The 23,127-nt window shown below is 52.0% G+C and overlaps 1 protein-coding gene across 1 annotated transcript in view; it reads right to left on the reverse strand.

Annotated features, from left to right (window-relative positions):
• CUX1 (cut like homeobox 1) overlaps positions 1–23,127 on the reverse strand; it is a 398,058-nt gene that overhangs the window by 10,382 nt on the left and 364,549 nt on the right. The window contains exons 15-20 of the mRNA XM_075904409.2: positions 22,553–22,689; positions 21,679–21,745; positions 19,643–19,758; positions 18,041–18,157; positions 11,978–12,061; positions 10,787–10,843 (exon numbers count right to left, since the gene is read on the reverse strand). Coding sequence (XP_075760524.1) covers positions 10,787–10,843; positions 11,978–12,061; positions 18,041–18,157; positions 19,643–19,758; positions 21,679–21,745; positions 22,553–22,689 — 578 coding nt within the window. The remainder of the gene's footprint in view (positions 1–10,786; positions 10,844–11,977; positions 12,062–18,040; positions 18,158–19,642; positions 19,759–21,678; positions 21,746–22,552; positions 22,690–23,127) is intronic.

Below are 23,127 nucleotides of genomic sequence, written 5' to 3' on the forward strand. Positions count from 1 at the left end.
CTGGTCAAGGAAGACCATTCTCCTGATCACCTCACTCTGTTTTCCCAGATCTCTCTCACTCACTCTGGCCCACTTCATTTCCTCTCTGTAACCCCACGCAGCCCTGTGTGCTCTGTGTACCGTAAGCAAGGTCTCATTTGGAGGCCTTATAGCCCATGCAGCAGACCTCACACGCCTGCCCAGACGGACAAAATGGAGGCCTGAAAGGATGGTTAAGGGGTAAGTCTTGCAAGGTGCTAAGCCGGATCAGGGCTTTGTTAGCAACGGATAGGTCTGCACTAGGGAGGTAAACAGGTTAGCCCAGGGGTTCCCAAACTTTTTGACACGGGGACCAGTAAATCCATTCATGAACTTTTGGAGGACCAGTGACATTAATTTGCATATTTGCATATTCATTAATCAAATGATGACTATTCAAATAAGTTGTTTCTGGTCCTCCCAAAGCCCCCAATGCCAGCTTTAGAAAAGCTTTTGATATGGTCACCCACAATATTCTTGCCCTCAAGTTAAAGAACATGGATTGGGTAAATGGAGTGTAAGACAGACAGAAAGCTGGTTAGACCATGGCTGACCTGGAACAACGCTTCCTCAGCTCTCGTCCACTTACACCCCTTCTCTACCTACGCTACATCGATGACATCTTCATCATCTGGACCCATGGGAAGGAGACTCTGGAAGAATTTCACCATGATTTCAACAGCTTCCACCCTACCATCAACCTCAGCATGGACCAATCTACACGGGAGGTCCATTTCCTGGACACCACGATACAAATAAGTGACGGTCATATCAATACCACCCTATACCGAAAACCTACCGACCGCTATACTTACCTGCATGCCTCCAGTTTCCATCCCGGACACACCACACGATCCATTGTTTACAGCCAAGCACTGAGGTACAACCGCATATGCTCCAACCCCTCAGACAGAGACCTACACCTACAAGATCTTCAACAAGCATTCTGTAAACTGCGATACCCACACGAGGAAGTGAGGAGACAGATTGAGAGAGCCAGACGTGTACCCAGAAGCCTCCTGCTACGGGACAAGCCCAAGAAAGAAACCAACAGAACACCACTGGCCATCACCTACAGTCCCCAGCTAAAACCTCTCCAACGCATCATTAGTGATCTTCAACCCATCCTGGACAATGATCCCCCCGCTTTCACAGGCCTTGGGAGGTAGGCCGGTCCTTGCCCACAGACAACCCGCCAACCTGAAGCATATTCTCACCAGCAACTACACACCACACCATAATAACTCGAACTCAGGAACCAATCCTTGCAACAAACCTCGGTGCCAACTCTGCCCACATATATACACCAGCAACACCATCACAGGACCTAACCAGATCAGCCATACCGTCACTGGTACATTCTCCTGCACATCCACCAACGTAATATATGCCATCATGTGCCAACAATGCCCCACTGCTATATACATCGGCCAAACAGGACAGTCCCTACGTAAAAGAATCAATGGACACAAATCTGATATTAGGAATGGCAACATACTAAAACCTGTAGGGGAACACTTCAATCTTCCTGGACACACAATTGCAGATCTAAAAGTAGCCATCCTGCAGCAAAAAAACTTCAGGACCAGACTTCAAAGAGAAACTGCTGAGCTACAGTTCATCTTTAAGTTTGACACAATCAACTCAGGATTAAACAAAGACTGTGAATGGCTAGCTAACTACAAAAGCAGCTTCTCTTCTCTTGGTATTCACACCTCCAGATCAGCTGCTAGAAGTGGGCCTCATCCTTCTTGATTGGATCACCTCATCATCTCCAGGCTGATCCTGGCCTGCATATTTATTCCTGCCTCTGGAAATTTCCACTACATGCATCTGACGAAGTGGGTCTTTGCCCACGAAAGCTTATGCTCCTACACTTCAGTTAGTCTATAAGGTGCCACAGGACTCCTCGTCGCTTTTGCAGATTCAGACTAACACGGCTACCCCTCTGATGGTTAGACCAGGGTTTCCCAAACTTTTTACCTGAGCTGGAACCCTTTTTATTCAGTTCTGTTTTTGGCAGCACAAAAATATAAACACATAAAAAACAAACCGAGAAAATACCAGACATAGAACATGTCTGGTATTTTCTCGTTAGGTACGTTTTATTATTACTAGATGTGTCAGTTTGTAGTTTTGAACTGCCTGCCTGGTAAACGTGCTCAGGCTGCATGAGTGTGTCTACCAGCCGGCCAGTTCGCAACTCCTTGAGGGGGTGGGGGGGGCACAATAGAATCCCCAGGCCGGACTCACTCGTGCTTTGCGGGGGGGGGGGGGGCAGCCCTGAGATCTATATATGGCCGGGTTAGTCCCGCTCCCCCGGCTGCGCCTCTGGACAGCTCCACTTCCCCCAACCCCCTCCCGGACAGCCAGTTCTCCCCCGCTTCTCCTCCCAATCTCCCTTGGCCAGCTCTGCTGCCCGCGTCTGGCCCTGCTTCTGGTGGCTGCTTCTCCCCCCTCTCCCACCCCATCTTCCCCAGCCAGCGCCTTACCCTCGACCTTGCACCCCCCGGCAGCCCTGCTTCGCCGGCCCCCCCAATCTCTCCCAGCCAGCTCCGATGCCCCAGGCAAGCCCTGCTTCCGGCAGCTGCTTCTCCCCTACTCCTCCTGATTTCCCAGCCAGCCCCCTGGCCCCCGGCCAGCTCTGCTTCCGCCAGCTGCCCCCTGCCCCAAATCTCCAAAGCCCACCCCAATTCCCCTGCCCAGTGCCCCTTCCGGTAGCCAGCTCTCCCCCTCCTCCCCACTCCCCCATTCCCGATCTCCCCTAGCTACGCCTCTGCCGGGAGCCAGAACATCAGGATGCAGGTTATGCTCAAGCCGGCCAAGGGCTTGGCGGACCTGGTGCCACAAGAGCACTCTGGGAGCCCAGAACACCCTGGCAACCACGCTGAGGCCTGGTATTTTTTTCCTGCGGCCCAGTACCAGGCCGCAGCCCATAGTTTGGGAAACGCTGGGTTAGTCAATTATCCAGTAAGCGCTGGTTAACCAATTAAACGAGATTGTCCATCCCTAGTCTGCACAGCAATAAAAGATCCCCAACACTAAGGTGCAGATTCAGGCTGGAGGACTAAAGATCTCAGGGCAGAAGTTTGGGTGCGGGCTCTGAAACCCTGTAAGAAAGCCCGGGCTCCTCCCAAATCCCCAACAGCCACACTGCTATTTTCAGCCTTGCAAGCCTGAGTCATCGGGCTGAGAGACATGCAGCTGCAGTTTTTTATTGCTGTGTAGACGCACCCAATGGGGCTACCGAGATGGTGCAAGTGACGCGTGAGTTTTGCTGCGTTGACACGTGTGCTTGGAGCCCTGGGAGTTTAAGACCCACACGCGTGCTCCAGCTCCAATGGAGGTGATGCTTTCACACACTGGCTTCTGCCAGCGCGAGGCTCGGATCCTTTACCTCTGCGGAAGTTTGTGGCTGGATCCAGCAGCCCAGCCTAGACACAGAATTTGCATTTACACAAACTTTCCAGCCCCTTTGCTCTTCCTCGGTTCAGGCAGGTGAATTTTCGACATTGTTAATTAGCAGCAGCAGTTAGGAGAAAAAACTTGCAGGCACTTGAATGTGCCTTTTGTAGATCAAGTGCCAAACTAGATCAGACCATCCAGAGCGGTGTCCTCTCCCTGACAGAGCTCAGCACCAAGTATTTCAAAGGAAGGCACAAAAACCTCTCCAATAGGCTGTCAGGTGCCCTCAGGGAAGGTTTCCTCCTACCCTCCTTTCGTCCAGCGTGACCCTCATGCTAAGAAAAGACTGAACTAGTGGGCTGGCAAGAACTTTGTACAATACACACGGCACAGGCCCTGTCTAAAGCACACAAAGAGGGACGTTCTGCAGTGCTGTCAGGCAGTGTCAGCTCAAAAACGACCTCAAAGCAGAGGCAGAGGCAGAGAAACGACATGTAGCTAAAAAATCCCTCCAAAATCCTCTTGGATCCAAGGGAAGGGATCCAGAGAAGAGCAACAAGAACGATTAAAGGCCTAGAGAACATGACCTATGAGGGAAGGCTGAAGGAACTGGGTTTGTTTAGTTTGGAAAGGAGAAGATTGAGGGGGGACACGATAGCGGTTTTCAGGTATCTAAAAGGGTGTCACAAGGAGGAGGGAGAAAACTTGTTCTCCTTGGCTTGAGGATAGAACAAGAAGCAATGGGCTTAAACTGTAGCAAGGGAGGTTTAGGTTGGACGTTAGGAAAAAGTTCCTAACTGTCAGGGTGGTTAAACACTGGAATAAATTGCCCAGGGAGGTTGTGGAATCTCCATCGCTGGAGATATTTAAGAGCAGGTTAGATAAATGTCTATCAGGGATGGTCTAGACAGTACTGGGTCCTGCCATGAGGGCAGGGGGCTGGACTCGATGACCTCTCGAGGTCCCTTCCAGTCCTAGTATTCTATGATTACCAAAGGGCTGGGTCCCTCAGTTTGTTTGTTTCCCTTGTTTTCTGATTTCTGTACAGAAATTGCTCGTGGTCAGTCCTTGAGCGTCTGACCGGTGGACATGTGCGTAGGGGCCTCTCCTCTGGGGTACTCAGAGATGTCCCTCAACTGCTCTCTGGGGAGGGGGAAGCATTTCAGATGAGCAGAAGCGGCATGCTAGGATGCAGGTTTTCCTGTGTTATCAACACTCTCCTTGTCCCATCACAGGCTGAGAAATATGCTCCTGTGCAGCCCCTACCGGCGTCTTTTACAAGGGAAGCGACAGGTTCGACATCTTCCAGGAAATCTATGCTGGGGGATGGTGCTTGCAGGCCCGGAGTCCTCTGTGTATTCCCAGGAGGAGCATCATTGGGGATGAGAGGGGGATTCAGCCTCTAGAGCAGTGGTTCCCAAACTTTTCGGCATCAGGCCCCCTTTTTGATTTTTGAGAAACCCTCATGCGCCCCCCAATAGCAGCAAAACTTGAGCAAAAAAAAAAAAAAGGAACTGACTAGGGCAGCAAAACTTAGGGGGGGATATTGACCGGGGAGTGGGGCGGGGAAGGGGCTGGGCTGCCTCATGCCCCCCCTGGAATTTCTTCATGCCCCCCCAGGGGGCACACACCCCAGTTTGGGAACCCATGCTCTATAGCCATTGAATCCTGGCCAGCAAAGATGTCAGTGCAAATTGTGACATGGACACCTGTTCTTCCTGTGTTGCCACCAGATTGCTCTTTTTGGAGGGCATCAAACAGCTGTCAGGTGCTAATGATCTTCAGCCACTACTGACCTGGGTCAAATCTCAGCTGGGGACGAGGATGGGAAAGTCTCCAGAGCCCGCTCAGCATGCCAGGGAAAACCCTAAAGCCCTGAACATCCAGAATGGATGTTTTACAACAGAGGCTCGGAATTTATCCCTGCTCTAAGAGAGACAGATTCTGACAAAAGTCAATGCTCCTTTAAGCCTCCAAAATTCTACCACAGGATTTCTCAGGATGGAATTAAAGAAAGAAGACCCACAATGAAACCGATTCTTTGCCGGTGTCCTTTCAGCTAACTCAAGGCGAGGCAGATCACCACTGTAACAAGCAAAATGATGTTTGTCAATATTCCAGAGGAATACCTCCCTCAAGTCAGTTTTTTTTTTGTAAGTGAGCTGTGTCAATTCACTGGCACGCTTGCATTTATCCCTATTCATGTTGCCCTTTGCTTGGATTTGGTGTGAATGGCGCAAAGACTATCTGACTTTTATACAGTGTATTTTTGTTTCTTGGCTGTCACAACCAACTATCCCAGATGCTTAGCCCCTTTCATATGGGACTATCAACACGGTAGAGCCCTCAACCCGGTGCCTTGAGCTGCTAACATAAAACTCTCACATTTAAGTCCAATCTTGGGAAAAACTGGATTTAAATTCGAATTTGGACAACACATTTGTTCAGCGAGGGCACTAGGAGTTTTGCTATTGATTTCTAAGCTCGCAGGACCCACGGGCCAGGTAACCTCCTTTTCCACAAGGGGGCTTCGCCTCAGACAGACCCTTCGATGTGGAACAGCTCTAGGTTCTTCTCGCTCTCTCCAGCTGATGTAAAAACGAGATACGCACACCCACCGATTGAACGGGAGCCCAGTCCCTCCCCATGCCCTCTGTCCGACAAGCCAAATGAAATAGATCTGCTCTGACTGACGTAACTGCCCAGCTGGCGAAATTTCTGATGGATGAAACCACATAACCGCAGGCTGCTCTAGCAGGTGATTCAGCCCCTATCGCAGAAATACGCACCTTGTATTTAGTTGTGATGCTCCTTCCAAACCATTCTGCCAGCTCCACCCCCCAGCAAGCACACAGTCCGTGCTATTCCAGACACACGTTCCGTGGGCTTGGCCCAATACCAGAGAGGGTTTTCATAGCTCCTTGTTGAGGGAAGAAGCAGGCTGGGCAGAGAGGATTATCTGCTGCTGATTTCGTTTTGCACGGCAGCTTGAATAGCTAACAGGCCACCAGATGGCTAGTGTTACCAGCTGAAAAGTCAGTCGGCCACCATATCGAATCCATCTCTGTGCCAATCAACAGCATGCGGTGCGGTGTCAGAACCCAGAGTTAGGGTAGCAAATGGGTAATTCCAGAGGCCTTGGCTATTAATATTGGATATACAAAATAATCCCAATCCAGCTGATGTTTCTCAAAGTTTACTCCCACCACCCAGTGGTTACCTCTGGATCCCAACAGCAATTGGTTCCTGTACCTGATGGGGCTGTGCCCAGTTACCCCTCTTCTGGGACAGAAGTCTGCTCTCTGCATTTGAGAAGCGAATACTGCGGAATTAGTTTTCCTTTCCCCATTGTCCTCTGTTCCTCACTTCTTATATCTCACCTTTAACCCCTCCCCCTTTTGGATTTAGCTTCCCGCAAAGGCTGAATCACAGCCTGTAATTCGTTTACAAGCATGCTTATCTCCAGCGTTACCCCCTTGGAAACGATAGCATCTTTTACCTGCTGGCCTCCTCCTGCCACCGTGCGCCTTACATTCTGCATTAGGGCATGTTACATTGCATTTAATCAACTAATTGATGGAATTGCCGGCTAACCCTGCTGCAGATCTGCCTTTGAATGCATTGAGAGCCAGCAGGCTCTTGATGCATTTAAAAGGCTGAATCACAGTGGCGAGGGCCAGGCATGAGCTGGGACAGCTGATTCCCAGCTTGTGCCTGGTCCCTGCTATGCAACCGACTTGACTTAAACTTTTGGGACAGAACCCATTCGTAAGCTGGGGGCTGCCATTAGCTGGAACAACTACTCCTTTCGGTGTGAGATAAAGTGCTGACCCATCAGACACTCAAAAGCTGCTGTGACATCCATCTACGCCATGTGAAGAGGGCCGTTGATTCTCAGTGCAGCTCCACCTGAAGCCAGAGGAGAAGGCTCCACTGCTGATGGCCCAACAGGGAAACTCGACTGCTGTGGACGATGACGTTTCTTACGGAGCGGCTGCACCCTACCAAGCACAACGTGAGCAAAGGCGTTTCCAGGGGCTGGTAACAATGGGATCAGCCTGTAGCTGCCACGCTCGGTGTGAGATCCTTTGCCCTTGTACGGAGCCGCTCTGGTGCCATTCTGCTGGCTCTCTGCCTCATGCCCACACTTTGAAGAATAGTTGATGTCGGCTGTTGCTGACTGGTTCCAGGGCACATTTGAGTAGCTCCCGTGGCATATGGTGATTGGACCGGGGCTCACCATGCAGCCATTACGTTGCGGTGCCATGCTGGTTTGGGGCTTGTCTGGAGAGTTCATGTTCCAAAGTGGAGCAGACTGAAGTGCAGGAGGGTCCGTGCAGAGTGTTAGCAGGCAGCAGGCTAGTGTGAGTTCAATTTACACCCCTGCTTGCCACCCGCTGTTGGTACAGACCAGCCCGTAGCAAGTGAGTTGACCACCATTGGCTAGTTCCAGCAACTGTAACAGCCTGCTATTACTGACAGCAAAAGGGGTCCCCCTGTTCAGTGCATGTGGTAATTGCAGATCGTGATTCAACCGCTATTTCCGGCTGTTGTGGATGCAAATTTGCAGCCACCGTTTGTCGGAGGTACATAAAGGCAGCCGTGGGAATGAGCACTGGCAACGTCAGGGATCCCAGGTAAAAATGCTAGATAGGTAGAGATTTGGAATGCCACAAGGGACTGAGGCACATAATGCATGGGAATTGTGTGTCCAAATCCCCTAAACCAGCTTTGTAAAGCTCAGCATCATAAGTAGCCCCTGTATTCTCTTTTTGCTGCTATCGTCAGGCACAGTATGGACTCTCCAATTCCACCCCCACCTGAGACAGCCTCAGTGGCAATGGCCCAGCCTTCAGCTGTGTGCCCCTGTGCAGTCTGGGGCTGTCACATCCTGCTACAGCTTGTTTGGGTTACCACCATGCTCAGGATGCCGTTCCCAGTCAGCCCCACGTGGACCACGCCTGCCGTTTTACAGATGTCTCCGGCGTTGCTCTGCACCGCACACGGTGCTGGTGACAACTGGAAAGCTCAACGCAAGGAAGAGGTGACCGAGCAGGGGCACAACCACGAGGAAGAAGGTTTTGCTATTTCCACGCTCGTTACCGCGGCTGGCAGCTGTGCACTTTGCGTCTCTGAGGCGTGGAGGAAATGTACGAAGTGAGCAAACCCTGCCCCTCAGCCACGCTCAGAGTTAAAGGCACAACAGAACCGCACAATCTCTTGCCTCAGAACAGCCATCCCTGTGCTGATGCAGGGATCACAGTCACCCTGCGCAAGGGTCAATCCCAATCTAGCCCGTAAGGTAATAAACACCCCTCCACTGACTGTTGCAGCTGCAAATGAGAGATGCCTCTGCACATGCCTGGGCACACCTGATCTTTGGAAAACCAGGCCCTCTGCTCAGTTTCCTCCATGTCACACACACACGCACCACTCCGGAGTGTGGTATTCTTAAGCTAAGGCTATGACTTCGCTGCCAGGAAAAGGGTGTTTGCACAGCCCCATCGCTAACACAGGTGGGTATTTCACTGTAAAATCCTAGCGGAGACCAGGCAAAAGTAGTTTTTACCTTGCTGTGGCTTGAGGAGTTCAACACTATGCTCCGTCGGGGAGCTGAACTCACCTACCTGCAGCAAGGTAAAAACCTCCCTTTTTAGCATAACCATTGAGGCCTCCATAATCGTCTTACAATATATTTTAGAAACATCTGTCTGTCCATCTGTCTGTGAGTCCATTAGTTCAAGAATTCATGCTGAACAATAAGCGCTAGTGTAACCCACACCTGGCTGTGGTGCACTGTCCCATCGAGTGGCATGTAGACCAGAAAGAACGGGTTTGCTCTGCAGCCTTAGTGGAGAGCCAGCTGGCCTCTAGTTCAGGCTGTAGAGGCTCCTGCGCTGGGCTCCAGAGCCCCCAGGTTCTGTTCCCCTGTCGGCTTTATACTAGGACCACCAAATTTGGTGGGCAGCTTCCTCTCATTATAACTCAAAGCACGGGCAGGGTTTGGTTGTGCCAGGATGATGGGACATGTCTCGAATTCAATTGTTTCTCATAAAATGAAAAAGGAAGGCGTGGGAGGAGGGACCGTTATACTGTAGAATAATCTGAGGGGGGCAGAGGTGGCACCTAGGACAGCTACAACCCCACTGGCCCAGCATGGGGCAGGGCGGGGAAAGGGATAGCAATCTACTCTATGTTTCAGGGAATCTGTCTCTGTGTGTCTTTCTGTATGTTCCCCCCCTCCCCCAGCTATGCTTGCTGGAGCTGCAGTGGCCATGGACAGAGGCTTTTCATCTGCTCCTAACCTGCTATGGTGAGAGAGGGCTGGGGGTGTTCTGAACCCCTCCTCTTCTGCCCCACCCCAGAATGATGATTTAAATGAAAGGAAAAAAAATGATTTAAGGACCCAAGCGACATTGGGCAAATCTTCTAGTCCCTCATACAGTGGCGGAAAAGAGACATTTTCCCTGTTCACTCTCCCCCCGGCAACACCCCACCTCTTGTGCACGATGCGTCACCTTCTGCAAGTCATCTCGAAAAAGCCAAACGGTTCTAAAAGAACAGCTCCTTAAATGAAAGTCAAGGCCACACTAACCACCTGCCCGCCCTGTTCAGGTCACTATGTCATGCGGGCAAGGGTGGGGTCTGAGCGTTGCCCCCTCAGCTATTCTGGGGTCCAGTCAGTTGGCTCCATGACGGGGCAAGTACTCTGAGGAGGCGACGGCAAAAGGGGCAACGTTTGGCCTTGTTGCCTCTTCTGACATGGGACCATTTGCAAAGCGGGAGTGTTAGGAGTGGAAGAAGGGACTGTCTGTGAGGCCCACGTGGCATAAACCGATCCCATCTGAGCATACCGAGCTGGGACCCTCTGCTCACAGGCACAGACAACAAAGTGGGTGGCACATACCTGGCCGTAAGAGAACATATTTGTAGTCAGAAGAATGAACTTGGCTGCTACTTTTCAGAGGTCCCTTTGCTCAGATATTTGTGCTTAAAAAAAAGAGTTTCCTTCCCAGCTCAGCTTCCCATGCAAAAACTGGCTGCCGAGAAATTCTGCTTCTGGGCCATCTGCCGGGTGCCATTGTGTCTGGAAGTAGGAGGCCACAAGGACAGCTTGATTTGTAGTTCTGTCACAAGACCAGAGGGGAACAAGGCTGGCTTGGATGGCAACTGGCAAACCCAGGAAGCAAAAATTGGGTAAAGGATCGGAAAGCGTGCAGCCCTGCATGCAGGAGTGTGTGGTGTTTGGGACTTTCCCAAGAAGGAAGGCTCTTGTTGAAAGCAAAGAGATTAACACACTCTTTAGCATAACAAGAAGTGGAGACAGAGTATCATGTATTGTAGGTAACCTGCCGTCACTTACCATGCTGAGGGTGGCTTTATCCCAAGGACTGAGGCTCAGATATTTCCTCTGGCGTTCCTGAAAGTCAATTGCACAAGTGATTTCATATGGGGCTAGAAGGGTTCCAGATTTTAGGCTTGGAGAAAGACTGTTGCCTGCCAAAAAGCCAAGCAGCACTTTGTACCTCTAATGGAAGGGAGAGAGGTAGGCAGGCCACGTGTACTGCCTTCTACTCCCAAATCTACCCCTCCGCAATGTTCTTACTCCAGTGGTGGGGTGGCCAGATATCAGCCTCTACCTGCCCCTTCACCAAGAGTCTGGGAAAGTCAAAGGGATTCTTCCCAGAGCGTCACTGTGAATTCTCAGTTTTGCCAATCAATATTCACTCTGCGGCCCCCCTGCCATGCAGCCTGTAGAGCAGAGAGGTATTCTGAGTGTCCACCTGGGAGCCCCAGGACTGCAAAATAATCTTCTGTCTCCCCAAACCACAGAGCCCCTTCAGTCTAAGAAGCGAGGTGGGTGGAGGCGAGGCTTGTGTGTGAAAACTTTTGCCTGAATAGAAAAATGCCTCTAGGGTGGACCCAGTAGACTGAGCAACGCTCCCTGGTTTCTAACTGCCTGGTTTCTCTCTGGAAGGCACTTCCTGCCCCGACCAGCCAGCCAGGAGCACAAGACTGGGGAAGGCAGCTGGCTACACTTTTGTTGCGGCTACTCACAAATCTCATCCCTTTTGTGTGTCAAGCAGCCTCTTCCACTGGCCCATGCAGTGGGATCTCATGGGCTGGGGAGAACATGCGAGTAGCAACAACAAAGTGCTCTTTTTTGGTGTGTTGGCTGCGGAACAATTCAGGATGGGGGACAGACGGACGGATGCACGCACGCACACACACACCTGCCCAGGAAGTGCTGTGGGACACACGTGCCTTGCACACACCGGTCCCATGGGCCTGAGGGACCCACTGGGAATGGTTAACGCCTGTGAGGGAGGCAAGGAGCGGCAGAGTCTGGAGGGAATATGACGTGTGAGAGAGACAACTCCCCTCCCCCTTACACTAAATGGCAAAATATCCCGGTGTGCAAATCATTTGGGACCCGATCCAGTGAGGTGCTCAAAGCCCCCAACCCTGCTGGTCTTCATGGGGAGGGAAGGGCAAGGCAGCACCTTGCCAAACAGGGCCCATGAGAGACGTGAACCCCTCTGGCTTCCCGTACCTTCCTGCTGAAAGAGGAGAAGGGATCCAGGCGCTCTTCGTACTGGGTGGAGTAGCGGAGCTCCGTGTCATCACTGCTGCCACCCTACAGGAGCCAAACAGGAAGTTAGCTTCCTTCTCCGCCACTGATAGCTGGGCGGGGAGGCAAGAGAGTAACTCTGCACAGTGTTTTCCTGGGAGCAGCTGGCTCCCTGCTGTACCACCTACCCACTGGGCAGCTCGATTTCAGGGTGAGCCATGGACTCTACATTCATTTCCAAGCAACAGGGAAAGTACAATACTTAGCCAGGAAGACCTTTGCTGGCCCTAATTTTTGTAATTAGAAGGGGCACCTTAATTAACTAAGGACATCCAGCCAAGTTTCTGCCCTTTGCACATATGCCCATACACATTTAGGCTGGAGACTTTAGAAATCTGAGCATGAGTGAATTTTTTAAGTGGATTCAGCTTCCTGCCCCATAAATGTATGGCTGGTTCCTTTAGGCAGAAGCACAGGAATTGGATATTAGGTTTGGAAGAAACCTCTGGAGGTCATCTAGTTCAGCCTCCTGCTCAAAGCAGGACCAACCCCAACTCAATCACCATAGCCAGGCTGGGCCTGAAGAACATTTAGGCACCCTAGGGCATCCCAGTGCTTCACCACCCTCCCAGTGAAACAGTGAAATGGATATTGGGATGGCTCACTTGGTCACTGCAGGCTGAATTCTGCATTTGGTGCAGAATTATTGCAATAGTTGCAAGGGGAGGCTGACACCTTAAAGCAGTGGTCCCCAACCTTTTCAGGTTGTGGGCGCCAGGGAGCGTGGCCGTTCGCCCGCTGGGCGCCAGGGGGCGTGGCCGTTTGCCTGCCGGGCGCCAGGGGGCGTGGCCGTTCGCCCGCCGGGCACCCGGGGCCGGCGGCCCCCCCATAGCCCCCGCATGCCCGGGGCCGGCGGCCCCCCCCCCCCCCGCAAGTGCCGCGCACCCGGGGCTGGCGCTCCCCCGCACCCCCCCCGCAAGCGCCACGCGCCCGGGGCCGGCGGCCCCCCCATAGCCCCCGCATGCCCGGGGCCGGCGGCCCCCCCCTGCAAGCGCCGCACGCCCAGGGCTGGCGCTCCCCCCCAACCCCCCCGCAAGCGCCACGCGCCCGGGGCCGGCGGCCCCCCCACCCTCCCCCGCAAGCGCCGCGCGCCCGGGGCCGGCGGCCCCCCCCCCCTCCCCCGCAAGTGCCGCGCGCCCGGGGCCGGCGCTCCCCCCCAACCCCCCCGCAAGCGCCACGCGCCCGGGGCCGGCGGCCCCCCCATCTCCCCCGCAAGCGCCGCGCGCCCGGGGCCGGGCCGGCGCTCCCCCTCCCCCCCGCAAGCGCCGCGCGCCATGTGCCTGGGGCCAGGCTAGCCCCGAGCACCTGGCGGGCGCATGCAAGTGCCCCCGCGGGCGCCATGGCGCCCGCGGGCACCGTGTTGGGGACCACGGCCTTAAAGGGTGTGGGTAGTCTTATCCCCACTTTACAAGTGGGGAAACCAAGGCACAGAGACATCAAGTGACTTGCCCAAGGTTATACAGAGAGGCTACGTCTACACTGGCCCCTCTTCCGGAAGGGGCATGTAAATTTCAGCAGTCGTCGTAGGGAAATCCGCGGGGGATTTAAATATCCCCCGCGGCATTTAAATAAAAATGTCCGCCGCTTTTTTCCGGCTTTTAAAAAAGCCGGAAAAGAGCGTCTAGACTGGCCCCGATCCTCCGGAAAAAGTGCCCTTTTCCGGAGGCTCTTATTCTTACTTCAAAGTAAGAATAAGAGCCTCCGGAAAAGGGCACTTTTTCCGGAGGATCGGGGCCAGTCTAGACGCTCTTTTCCGGCTTTTTTAAAAGCCGGAAAAAAGCGGCGGACATTTTTATTTAAATGCCGCGGGGGATATTTAAATCCCCCGCGGATTTCCCTACGACGACTGCTGAAATTTACATGCCCCTTCCGGAAGAGGGGCCAGTGTAGACGTAGCCAGAGGGTTTGACTCTCCCCTGCCTTGTTCCTGGAGACAATCACTGATCCCAGTGCAGAGTGGGTGTAAAATGCTTCCTAATCAGGAGAGCAACTGTTTGCACAGTTGTGGGCAACCAGGCAACAGGGAGTCAAAACCAGAACATGGCCAAATTGAGACTAGACTCCAAGTCTCCCAATTCCAAGTTCCCATCACCTCCAGACAATCCCTCCTTCACCTCAGAGAAGGCACACAGCCTGTCCAAATCTGTGCACTCTGGTCTGACCCAGTATGGCCATCTCAAGTTTCACCCACTATGAAGCCCCCATAAAACTAACAAGCGTGCCTTGAAACCCCTGTGTGCAGCGACATGTCTGCAAACGGCTCCCATTTTTTCTAGGGTTACCGATTCCTCCCCAAACTAACCCTGACAACATTTGATGTACCCAGGTAAAACAATATCCTCCCCCAAAATGTTTTAGCTTCTCCCCATAGACACAGAGGCAGTACAATGCATTGGCTCTTAGGGCATGTTTGAATGGAGAATCATTTACAGATTTACTGAGCTGTGCTTGGGTCCCATATGCTACGCTTCCCTTTGGGGTTTCCTGCTTGTTTCTTTGCCACTGGGGGATTTAAGTAGAATTAAAATAGAGGAACTGAAAATGTAGAACCCCCTCTGGTGCTGAAGTTTGGTGCTCTGTCAGCTTGTTCTATTTATGCCCGGGTGTCTTATGATTCCATATCTGCCTGCCTCACACTTTAATTATGAGAGTGCATCGTATTTGCAATGCTGCTGTTAATCAGCTGTTCCCTGTTTCTCCATCTCTACATCATCACAATTTTAAAATTATAATGTTGACCTTTAAGTTGTCTTTCTAGGCATTACTACATGTTCCCTGTTGTTCTGCCCAGACATCCAGCTAGGATCTTGTGGTTCCCTCTCAGCAGGGAAAATCCCAAGCTGAATGAACCGTTAGCAAATACCTCTATGCTTTAGAACATGATACACAGGCTACTACATCATCACGATCCCTGGCTTAGATGAGGTCCCACTTTAGGGCTCATGCAGTCATTATAAGCATACCTGGCTCTATAGCCTTGACTATTATTTTTAACCAGTCATGTGTCTCATTAGGTTCTTTATGTTGTCACCCTCCCTGGTGGTTTGCTGCAGGATTTATTGCTCCTGGTACAATGAGGATGATATTCTGGGGGTAGCATGTCAGAGATGTAAATAGAGAGAGATGTTTGCTTTTCGTATTAAAATGGAAGTGCTTCACAATCTAAAGCCCAACCCAATTCAGCCTGAGAGTAATTAGCACTTTAATATGTATCCGATCTGCCCTCTTGAAGAATCCCATACAAATTTAAGATTGATTCATTGCATGGATTCAGTTGACCCACTGCTGAATGCAGCCACCTCTGGGGCGAGACTTAGCAGTTGTAGCACAATGGAGTGCAATACCATGCAGCAGTTCAGGACAAAAAGTTGATTTTTAGGACAGTTTACCTACTGTGCATCTGTTTTCATTTTAGAGCTATGACTGGACATTTCAGCTGAAAGACGGAGCTACAATTAAAAATTCTTCAACTGTCAGTTTTAAGCAATTTTCTCAACAGTTGTGATAGGGTCTCTTTGGCCACTGGCGTGGAGGGAGATTTAAACCCCACCTGTATGCATGGGAGAAAGTCCTTGATACATCAGACAGTCTCGCAATCAACAAGGAGGAAAATGATTGTGGATCATTGGCAAGAAGTGATGTTTGACTGAGTTTTGTGTGGCTCTGTGAACCTTTATGCCATTATTTCATGTGTGTCTATTATTGATAGAGACAGTCTCTCTTGTTGGATGCTTTTAGGGATTCCACTTTTGAGTATGATAGACCCACAAGATTTAAGGTACAAGCTGCATTCGGAAGCCTTGCAAGGAAAGGAGCTCTCCCTGCTGGCCAGAAAGGGGGAGAGGCATGACAGTTTCTAGTTCATTAGAGCAGGAGAGAGGTGATTCTCGGTGTCACCCATCATCCCTTGTGACTGCACACGAAGAACGGAAAACAGTTGCCATTCTGACGTCGTGTGCAGGGAAAGGGGCAGCAAACTGGTGACTAATGCGCTGGCAGCAAAGCCTTTTGTCATGAACGGTACTTGCCGAGGCCTCCGCTCCATAGCTCCTGCGGTCAGAGAGCTGAATGAACAGTGTTCTGTGAAAGGGAGCATGTGCCATATAAATCTCTCGGTTAAATTCCTCAGGACGACTCTTATGCACCGGGATGCAAGAACGAGTCACGTTTTGACACAGGCGGAGTTATTTCTTATTTGAATGATTTCAGGACTTATTTAACTCCTTGGTGCCAGGCCAGACAGGAGCATCCGTGATGCTGCACATGGAGAGTGAGGGAGTGAACCCCAAAGCACATGGCATTGGTGCGCTGTGGTGGGAAATGACAACTCTCGGCCAAGAGGCCAGCTCCATCACTGAGACGTTTACAACTAGACACTCTCCTCACACTGCAGAGAGATGGAGAACGTGACCCTAGGTGCGGAGGACAACCCTGAACCCAGGGCTGACCCGCGGGAGCGTGGGGTCTGGGGCAACTTCCTCTCAGTGTCCCAGTCATGGGGCCTGGGGAAACCACCACCAGAGACCCTGTCCCTCCTGCTAAATGCCACCCTCTTACCCCCCTCACCCAAGCAACGCAGCCTGGGGGATTATGGGGCCTGGTGCAGCGGCTGCCTCCCCCTCCCCACGCAGGTGGTGGGAGCCAGAGCAGCCAGCTCCTCCCTGCTGTGCCATACTCCTGCCTCTCTTCTCTGTGGGTGCGGGGGGGGGGGGAACCAGAGAGCGCTCTGCTTCCCCCCCACCACTGAGAAGCCGCGTGCAGTGGGCCGGGAACAGGTGATGGGGCAGGGCAGAGCAGGCTGCTGGGCCACTCTAGCTCCTGCTGCCCACGTGGGGAGTGGGAAGAGGGGGCAAGACGACCCTGGCTGCCACCATGCCGGACCCTTGTAATTCCCGGTTGCCTCCCGTCCATAGAATAGTTGGGGGAGCCACCACGGGGCTCTCAAAATGATGGGGCTTGGGGCACCCACCCTGATTCATCCTAGGAATGGGACAGCTCTGCCCAAAGCAGCAGGGAGATGGATCAGGTGGCCCGATACTCTAGATCTTTTCCATCCTCAATTTCTTTGCTTCAGAGTCTTGCGTGTAGGATCTGATGGGGGAACTTGCTCTCAAGCTACGCCTCCCCCCCCAACAGGATAAGGCGACCCACAGACAGCACCTGCAGGAGCATCGTGCCCTTGTCCCCAGGCAAGGAACGTCTGGACTAACCCAAAGGCTAGGAACGGGACAGGCAGGGAGGAAATGCCTGGGCTCTGATGTAGGGCTGTAAGCGATTCGTCGACTCCGTGATAAGTACGTGCTCATGGATAGTTGAGTAGTGACTTGACTAGTCACTCCCCCTCTTGCTGCTTCTATCAGAGAGAGACAGCAAGGGGGGGGGGGAAGCAGGAGCTGGGGGAAGCCAGCTTAAAAGCCAGGTCCCCCAGCACTGTCTCTACGGGGGGGGGGGGCAGGGGAAGTGGAGGCATAGCGGGGGAACAGCATGAGTGGGGACTGAAGCAGTCTCCACTCGTGCCAGTCTGAGTGCTGTGCCTCTCCCTTTGGAATGTGAGGCGGCGCAGGGCACCCGGGGCCAGCAGGGACTCAAGCAGCCCCCGCTCCCCTCAAGTTCTGCCTCTCCCTTTGAAACGCCGCAAGAGCTGCGGGTGGCTCTTACCACATGTAAAAGGCAGAACACAGCGGGGCTAGCGAGCGCACCACCCCTTATCCACTAATCGAGTAGTCCGCGGAAATTCCATCGACTACTCAATTCGTTGATTAATCGAAATTTAACATCCCTCGTCTGATGTGGTTTTAGGCCTGGTGTTAAGCCGGTGTGAACAAAACCATGCAGTGTCATCCGGTTCTACTCAGCCCTTTGCCAATGAACAAAGACAGTTACTTGCATTGCCCTACCCCCAGGGTGTGCAGCAGAACTCGCCGAAGGGGGAAGCACTAGCCATTAAGGGACAGCAGCTGAGACGGAGGCAGGCTCCACACTCACCCGGCCAGGGAAGCTCTGGAGAAACTTGATCTTTTCATATAGCTTGATGTTGTCAGCTCTCAGGTTGTCCAGCTCACTTTGGAGAGCCTGCATCGTGTGCTGCATCATGCGGGTCTCCTGCAACACACAGCACACGCCAGCGTCGGCACATTCTTTGGGAAGGGAAACGGCCATTTAACTTGTCCTCGAGCAGAAATAAAATCCCCTCCCAGCCACGCTGCCTGAGGCAGCAGAGACAAAGTCCAGTACAATTAGGGATGTAAATACCCTTTAAAAATGTTACCCAGTTCAACGATACAATTTTCAGTGTTTAACTGGTTGACCTGGGTCTGGTTAGCCTGCAGTGAGCAGACGGCTCCTCCAGCCCAGCTCTCAATGGCTACATCTACACTGGCATGATTTTCTGGAAATGCTTTTAATGGAAAAGTTTTCCGTTAAAAGCATTTTCGGAAAAATTGCGTCTAGATTGGCAAGACGCTTTTCCGCAAAAGCACTAGACGCCATTTTCGCGATCGGGGCTTTTTTGCGGAAAACAGCACTGTGCTGTCTACACTGGCCCTCTTGCGGAAATGATTTGTGCAAAAGGGCTTTTGCCCGAACGGGAGCAGCACAGTATTTCCGCAAGAACACTGACAATCTTACATGAGATCGTCAGTGTTCTTGCGGAAATTCAAGTGGCCAGAGTTGACAGCTGGCAAGTTTTTCTGCAAAATCATGTGATTTTGCGGAAAAACTTGCCAGTCTAGACACAGCCTATGAGCAGTGGGGTGCTCCGGCTGGCTGGGGACCTGCTGCGCCATGCTGTGGGGTAAGAGCTGCTTTGGCGGGCTGGGGTCCTGCCGCGGAGTGGTGGGCCCCCTGCCCATGGCACACTATGGTGGGCCTGGGCAGGCTGCTAGCTAACTGGTTAACCCTTTACATCCCTAACTGCAATCAGCACAGAGATTACCTCTGCGGGGGAATCCCTCCCACCACAGATCAAAATGAGTTATTGGGAACCAAAGTGGGGAGAGAACACGACTCTAGTTTGGGGTTCAGCCCAGGCCTAAGGGACTTCAACCCTGCGACGTACAATAATTGCCCAGAAATGCACAGCTGGGAGCAGGCCCACCAATAGGTAGGGTCAAACGTGGCAGTTGCTCTGGGCCCCGCAATTTGTAGCAGCAGCAGTGGCCAGAGCTCCGGGCCCCTTTGAATTGTAATTGGAGTGTTGCTCCGCACAGCTTTGAGAGCTGGGGAAGGAAGGGGGGCTTAGCATGATGGTTGCCAGAGTCCCGCTCCTTCAACCTGATGCCCCGCCCCTTCCGGGAACACGGCACCAGCTCCCCCACACCTTGTCTCAGGGTGGCTGTTGGCTGGGAGTGTTGTTTTACCACAATAGCAGCGACCCCTAGCTCTTAAAGTAGCACTTGTCATCAACTGATCTCGAAGTGTTTCACAACGGACGGTATCATTATCCCTGCTGTAAAGGTGGGAAATAGGCAGAGAGGAGCTGTGATTTGCCCAAGGTCACCCAGCAGACCAGTGGCAGAGACTGGGATAGAATCTAGATCTCCACAGTTCAGCATCTTAAGTTAGGCCCTTGTAAGCTGCCTAGCATACCGCTTCTAATTCTTGGTTCCTTGTCCGGAAGCGCTCCCTCTGACTGGAGATGATGGACAGCAGGGAATCCATCTGCCCCTCGGGAAGCGGCGTGCTGGGAGATGATGGAGGATAACCTAGGAAGCAGAGCTAAGCGTGAGAGACCATCCTCAGCTGGCAGACATTCGAGGCACAAAAATAACATGTGGCGCTTCTATAGCACCCTCCCCAGGACGGTTCAAAGGACTTCACAGGTGGCTAATTCATGGAACTGGATGGAAAAACTGAAGACAAAATATTTTTCCTGTCAGAATTTGCCAGTTCCCTGAAATGTTTTGCAGAAATGGTGAAATGGGGACCCCCCCGCATTTTTTTTTCACCTTAGCCTAACAGAGTGCCTCTTCCAACATTCACTGGTTGCTTGCTGGCCTAAAACAATTGTGTATTTCCTAAGCCTGGGACTGGGAGCTGCATTTTGAAGCTGCAGGGGGCGTGCGTGGCTGCAACTGCCTAGCATGCATGTACATCCATAACCCCACTGTTGGCCATCCCATCCAAGGGCCGTGAATGAGGTCTGGCATCGCTAGAGGGTTACGCGGGACAGCAGAAGATAAATGTGTCCTAGAAGGCAGTGACTCAGCTAATCTACACAGTGGAGCTATTCATAGGAGCAGGATGGGTGGCTTCAGGTTGTTTTTACGTGGTGGAACCGTTGCCATGATATTGTTTATCATTCTACTTAAAAAACGTTTCCAAACAAAAAAAGGAAAGGAAATGGGTTCTTTTCTAGCAGAGCCAACAGTCTTCATTTATTTGATTCATTTTCTCCTCCAGCCCTTGCAGTGAACAGCAGAGGGAAAGGAAACGGTTAGAGTTCTGGAGGAGACTCATTGTGGAACGACCGGAAGTTGAAGCTGGGGGGATTTGGTGTCAGCTGGAATTCTACGTGCATGTGAAAGGAACAGTGGAGTGACTGCAGGGAGGGGGGGAGAGGTCGATCCGCTACATTGCATAGAGCTGTACTTTAGGGAGACAATATCAGGGGAAGCAACGGTCCGTGACCCTGCAGAGCGAGAACCAGAAAACTAAGTATTCTTAATAGCCCGGCCATGTCGTTAAATCCCTTCCCAAGACTGTTGGCATTGGCTGTTCAACAAGGCAACATTGCAACAACAGATAAGCGACTGAGTGGGAGTGAGCGTACAGGAACGATTTGGGAAGGAGCAGTCAGGGCTCTGATACAAACTGCCGGAACTACAGGATGGAGGAACTTGATCAGGAACAACTGCAAACAAGGGTTGATTCTGAGGGACGGTCCCCCTGAAGTTAACAGGACACCGAGGTGTGCAACATTCCTAAAATCAGGCCCAAGGAGAGTTCAATACAAGGTTTGTCTCTACGTAGGAGTTCGTGGCTGTTGTGGGGGTGGATGTTACGTCGGGATAGATCTCTGAGTCTTCAGCTCCGGGTCCCAACCCCTAAGGCTGTGGTTCTCCACTGGTGGTCCACGGTGACTTTTTCGGTGGTCTACAGGAACACTGTCCAAAGTCACAGGGCGTGAGCAGGCACCGCCGTTAGGCTGTTTTACACCGTGTTCACAAGCACACGACGCTTGTCATCCATAGTGTCACCTAGGACGCAACCGCGTTGTGTTGCCAGTAACTTCTGTCTGAGGCTCTGAGCGTCAGTGTAGCTGCCACCGTCATACTGAGCAGTTGCCTTTTTATCATGTCTCAAAAAGAAGGTGGTCCACGAAAATTTTTTGATTGGCCTGGTGGTCCATGGACTGAAACGAGTTGAGAACCACTGCCCTAAGGGAACAGAGAATCCCCACTCTTGAACTGGGCCTCCCATGACATAGTCTCTGCCCTTCCCTGGGTAACTTACCTCTTACGAAAATGACACAAGTAAATACTCAGCACATTCAGCATCTGGCAAATGAACCCCACAGATAGTACGTAAAGCTGTGATCTTCCACAGCCCTGCCATGCTGACCTCCCGGAGACACCCAGCAATCTAACAGCCATGCATCAACTGGACTAAGTCCAGACTCTTACCATAAAAGTGGGCTGTAGCTTCCTTAATGGGCTCAGGAATCTTCTCTAGACTGTGGTCAGCAGCACCCTAGGTGGAGAAATCAGATGTGAATAGGAACGCTGAGGGCAGGTGAGGCGCACAGGTCAGAAGCTGAGGCAACCCTACCCCCAGTCAGAGCAACAGTTTCTCCTGCCCTCGCTGAGGCCCGTACCAGATTCTTTGGGGGTGATTTGAAGATTTATGCTTTCCCCTAGTCTGAGAACAAGGGCTCCAGATTATAACATTTGAGGGCTGAACTGTACAAAGGAAGATGGCTCAAGTTCTGACTTCCTGCTCCAGAGACATTTTCATTGCATTGACACCTGCAGCTCTACCCCGTGCTCCAGTCCAGCCAGGAGCATTAAGTCTCAAACCATCTACGAGGCCTGAATATAAATATGTGACAAAGTAAAGCGCGGGCCGACTCCAGAAGCATTCACAAGAGATCGGGGAGAATTTGGACGTTCCTCCTTTGTTTTCCTGATGGGCTCCCCTATCACAGCTGAAATCCATCTCGGGGGGCTCAGCAGGGTCCTAGTGGTGGCCCTCAAGTCGTGTGAGGAACGGGAACACTCAAGTGGGGTATAAGGAGGCAGAGAATTCTGGGGCCTTGAGGAACTAGAGCAGGAAATGTTTCAATAGATTAGCTGGCACAGCAAAGAGAATGAAGAACTGAGAACCTAGTTGGAACAGCATAGAGGTTTTGAAGATCGTGGGATGGCAAAATACCGTATCTGGGATCGCAGAAGGCGAAGGGCTGGAAGGCAGAGAAGTGGGGGAGAGGAAAAGGAACGGAACACAAAGAAATCTCCTGGAATTAACAGGTTGGCCACTAGAAGGAGCCGTTGGAATTACCTCAGCATCAGGGCGACGCATGGAAGACATGGGCTGGATAGTGCTGAGGTCACGCTCCAGGCTGATGATGAGTTCTTTCTGGTCAGCAACCGTAGCAACAGCTTCAGTGAACTGGATCTGCAGCTCAGCACAACGAGCTGCAAAACAAAGCCAGTGACCCTGGCTGGTCAGCATGAAGGGCCTGGACCTAACTCCCTTTCCATCCCACCCGGCAGCTCCTTTGGTCCAATGCATGCAGCCTCGGCTACACTAGAAGAAATATGCAAATTCATGGTGTCAAGGCCTTCGGTCCCCAGTTTCCAGCCTGGGGTCTTTATCTCTGTTACAGCTGATACGATTTTCGACCGACTGCGGCAGATGGAATCCTCTGTTGCCTTGAGCTGACCTTCGCTGTACATTATTATAGAATAAATTGCCTAGGGAATCTCCATCACAGAGGATTCCATCTGCCGCAGTCCAACCTACACCTCCTTTGCTGCAATTTAAGCCCATTGCTTCTTGTCCTATCAGAGGCCAAGGAGAACAATTTTTCTCCCTCCTCCTTGTAACGCCCTTTTAGATACTTGAAAACTGCT

This window comes from Pelodiscus sinensis, chromosome 21 (genome assembly GCF_052426305.1).
Source record: "Pelodiscus sinensis isolate ZL-2025 chromosome 21, ASM5242630v1, whole genome shotgun sequence".
Lineage (NCBI taxonomy): Eukaryota > Metazoa > Chordata > Testudines > Trionychidae > Pelodiscus > Pelodiscus sinensis.